Source organism: Myotis davidii, unplaced genomic scaffold (assembly GCF_000327345.1).
Source record: "Myotis davidii unplaced genomic scaffold, ASM32734v1 scaffold496, whole genome shotgun sequence".
Taxonomy (NCBI): domain Eukaryota; kingdom Metazoa; phylum Chordata; class Mammalia; order Chiroptera; family Vespertilionidae; genus Myotis; species Myotis davidii.
In genome coordinates this window covers 64,156-68,399 of record NW_006289398.1, presented here as the reverse complement: position 1 = coordinate 68,399, position 4,244 = coordinate 64,156, and the positions used below count along the sequence as shown (strand labels likewise).

The 4,244-nt window shown below is 45.3% G+C and overlaps 1 protein-coding gene across 2 annotated transcripts in view; it reads right to left on the bottom strand.

Moving 5' to 3' along the window:
* Positions 1 to 2,972, bottom strand: part of C9 (complement component 9) — a 32,518-nt gene extending 29,546 nt beyond the window's left edge. Inside the window, exon 1 of one of the 2 annotated variants that reach the window (XR_435569.2) lies at positions 2,794 to 2,972. Coding sequence is in view for 1 of the 2 variants with exons in the window: in XM_006761738.2 (XP_006761801.1) it covers positions 2,794 to 2,876 (83 nt within the window). In the remaining variant the exon portion in view is untranslated. The remainder of the gene's footprint in view (positions 1 to 2,793) is intronic. The other variant, XM_006761738.2, reaches the window with a different exon arrangement.
* Between the last annotated feature and the right edge of the window lie 1,272 nt (positions 2,973 to 4,244).

The following is a 4,244-nucleotide window of genomic DNA, read 5'->3' as shown; positions in this document are numbered from 1 at the left end:
AGTGAGGTGGATGCCGGGAGTGTTCTAAGTACTTTTCACATAGTCACACAGATCGCATGGAAAGTTATGAGTAGGGAAATCGAGACTTCTTAATGTATAACTTATTATAGTTTTTGATCTTTGACTTGTGTAAATATTTTGTTACTTACAAATTAAAAAGTAAAGATAAAGATAATGATAGCTACATTCATCACACACTCGTCACCTGCCTGTCATGGGGCTAAGCACACTGCGGTCTTTATCAGGGATTTCTCCCAGCAGGTCATATTTTTGTTCCCACTTTTCAGGTGAAGAACAAAGTTAGAGAAGTTAAGGCATTTGCCTAGGGTCACATAGCTAGTAAACAGTAGACCCTGGAATCAAACGCAGGCCACCTAGCTCCAGGATCTATGTTATGAACTGTTATTGTATTAGCACAGTGGTTTTCAACACTTCTACCTTGAGAAACATACAAGATGCTATCCCCCTCATGACCTTTTCTCAAGGACACATTCATGTTTCCAAAAAAAAAAAAAGATCATTGCAAATCTCCCACAGCAATAGCTCGCAGTAGCTGTGGCTTAGGATGAAATGTCTGCAGTCACATGATGTCCCCTGCATGCTAGCTATAACTCCACCATCCCTTCCTCTCCTAAACCAGAAAGCATAACAAAGTTAAAGTTTCCATGGCAGTGTTATTATTTTAAAGGATATTTCACATGTATCAAGTTCTTAGCACTGACAGGCTTAGATGTACGTTCATTACATTTATAATATTGAACCTTCACTAGAAACCTTATTAGGTTAAGAGCTAAATTTTGAAATTCTAACTCCTGTACATCAGAGTGTGACCTTTCTTGGAAAGAGGGTCTTTACAAAGAAAAGTCAAGTTAAAATGAAATCATTAGGGTAGACCCTAACCCAATATGACTGGTGTCCTTATCAAACGAGGAAATTTAGAACCAGACAGACTTGCACAGAGGGAAGATGACATAAGGTGGCCATGTGATGACAGAGAGAGATTGGAATGATATAGCCTCGAGCTAAGGGATGCCAGGGATTGCTGGCCACCACTGAGGAGGATCCTCCCCAGAGTCTCTGAGGGAGTCTGGCCCTGCCCACGGCTCGAGTTCAGACTTCTCGCCTCCAGAATGGCGAGGCAATACATTTCTGTGGTTTTAAAGCACCCAGTTTGTGATACTAAGAAATGAATACAACCGCCATGTCACCGATAGGGAACAAAGGTACAGCGCGTTTGAATAGCTTATAGGGTCACTTTGTAAGTCATGGCCCCTTGAACTGAGCTAGGGAAGTCTAGGGCTCCATTCTAATCAAATTCATACTTTTAAAAATTCTTTATTCTCTGGCTGAACTATGTGTCTCACTTCAGGACTGAACTGAACACTCTGTTTTGACCTCAACCCTGTTCCCAAGGGCAGAGCAGGGCGACCCTAACAAACTCGCGAGGGCGTGGCGGCGGGAAGGCACGCAGCCAAGTCCACTGAGCAGTGCAGCTGCGCAGAGCTGGGGGCCAGCCAAGGGGGCTCCCTGTCCTCCCTGAAACAGCTGAGCGTGGCCAGGACCCAGGGGGTATGAACTTCAAAGCAGTTGAAGTCCTCCCCACAGTCTCTCATTTTTAATCAGCGGGAGTCACGATCCAGGAATGTGGGTTGTTAAATTATTATATATTTTTTTAAATTTAAGAAAGGGTCAGGGTAAGTACCAGAGGGCTAAAGCAACGCTCAGGAGCTGACTCTCCAACTCCCCTTGGTACCTGATGCCCAGGAAATGAACATGTTGTCTAAGGGGGACAATGCTTCTCAGAGACCAGGGGAAGAGGAGGAGGTGGGATGAAGGAAAGCCTGGCAGAGCACTGGACTCAAGCCCTTGCAGGTCTGGGTAGCACCTCCGGGTGCCCCCTCCTGGGGCAAACCACATGCCAAGGGGGTCCAGGCAGAAAGGCAGTCAGCCTCATTGCAGCCGCCAGGCAGGCAAAGAGATGCTTGAGGTGGACATCAGAGTCCAAATCAGAATTCAGCTAAACCACCAGTCAAATGACCAAAGAAGCACTGAACGCAGAGCAGTCATGCCTGGGCAGAGGGACCGTGTTTGGGAAGATATTTCCCCCGCTACCCTGTCAGAGCTCACAGTATTTCAGCGCTGTCATCAGAGCTTGCTGGCGGGGGTCACACAGGCCTGTCCTTCAGCAACGCTGGGTATGGTGTAGATGTTCTGTATTGTCTGGTTGGTTTGGTTCCCCCACTGGCTTGGCATGGGCTTTGAGTTGCCAGTGAGGATCAGAGCAAAAAGAAAGTACCTTTCTTTGCTGAGAGCACGGCCACACAGCTTGGGATGTTAGGGACGAGAAGCACAAATGGTTCATTTGCCTAATGTGGGGGCCAGTGGGCGATGGCTTCGATAGGTTCAGTGTTAGACATTGAGGCAGAGCGTGGGGAAGATTGATCTCCTTAGCTTTAAACTTCTCAGACGTGAGACACTGATAAACCCAGGTTTATCTACTCGAGTGAAAATCAGCTTTGTTTTAGAATTCCAAGCACTTAAAAACTATCTCAGCCTTAGCATTGAATGCCTTTCCCCCTCTTCCCCCAAAGAAATCTCAAGAAACAGCAGCAAGTTTCCTCAGAAAACTCTCAAAGACACACCCATGCCTGTTCTTACCCTTTATCAATGTTTAAATTCTGGGGCTACATAGCTCAAGGTGGGATAACATTTTTTACCTGCTTTGCTATGGAGCAGACCTTGAAGTATCCAAGCCCGCAGTGAAAATGCAGAGAAAATAGAAGAGCGACTCACCTGGGAGTGGGCCCGGCTGTCAGGACACTGATTTCGAGCACACATATCCATATCGCTAAGGTGAAGCCCCGGCCCCCCGCCATCTGCTCTGCCTGGGCAGCTCTGCGTGCAGTGGCCAGCTGGGTCCACGGAGGCACTTATTAGCAGAGGGTGAGAGTGCCGGGAACAATTGTTTGTTTGTTTTTTTATCAGGTTTTTGTTGAATTGCCTTCCTGGGTGCAAAGTCCAATCAAAGGAGAGACATTTCATAATTCTTGGCCTGCTGTTTTCTCGTATTGACAAGTATATTCAGGCAACACTCAATTGGCTGAGATTAGCAGCGGTGCTAAAACCACAACAAAACCAACCAAGTGCCGCTCATAGGGAAAGAAAGGCCTGTTAATAATTTCCATAGAGGCATAAACTCAGAATTAGTAAGAGAACTGTGCTGGCTGGGAAGGGAGGCCACACAGAGAAGTCCCAATGTCAAAACGAGCTGTGTGAGCCCACATGGGAAAGGCAAAGTGTTGGATGCACTTATAACCTGGCTTTCTTTACAGGTGTAGTGCATCACTTTGTGCAGCCAAGGTTGAGAACCCCTGCCTTAAGCAGCGATGGTGAACCTATGACACTCGTGTCAGAGGTGACACGCGAACTCATTTTTTTGGTTGATTTTTCTTAAATGGCATTTAAATATATAAAATAAATACCAAAAATATAAATCTTTGTTTACTATGGTTGCAAATATCAAAAACTTTCTATATGTGACACGGCACCAGAGTTAAGTTAGGGTTTTTCAAAATGCTGACACACCAAGCTCAAAAGGTTCGCCATCACTGGCCCTAAGGCATTTACATTATCCCCTCTAGGAGAATATGATCCAGAAACACATGATCAATTATGTCAGCATGAAAGATTCTGAGATGGAACAATTTGCTCCAACCCCTCATAAACGATGCCCCCAACCCCACTCCCTTTGCATGTCCTCCAGGACTTGCGGGAAGGGTATGGTGTTTTGGAAGTACCTGAAAAGGTGGACATCACAGCTGCTCTTAAAACACTAGTTGCGCCCTGACCTGTGTGGCTTAGTTGGTCGGAGTGTTGTTCAGTACACTGAAGGTCACGGGTTCAATTCCTGGTCCTGGCACATATCTGGATTGTAGGTTTGGTCCCCTGTTGGGGTATGTGTGAGAGGCAACTGATTGATATTTCTCTCTCACATTGATGTTTCTGTCTCTCTCCCTTCCTCTCTCTAAAAATCAATAAACAGGTATCCCAAACAACAAAAGTATGGAAAAAATAAAAATCAATAAACATATCATTGGGTCAGTATTTTTAAAAATTTAAAAAAACACTGCTTGCATAATAGAATGACTTGGGGGGAAAATATTGATAAAAAAACATTGATGCCTGCCCACCTCCACCTGATTGTAATAATTAAGCTGGAACGGGCTCTTGCATCAGTACTTTTT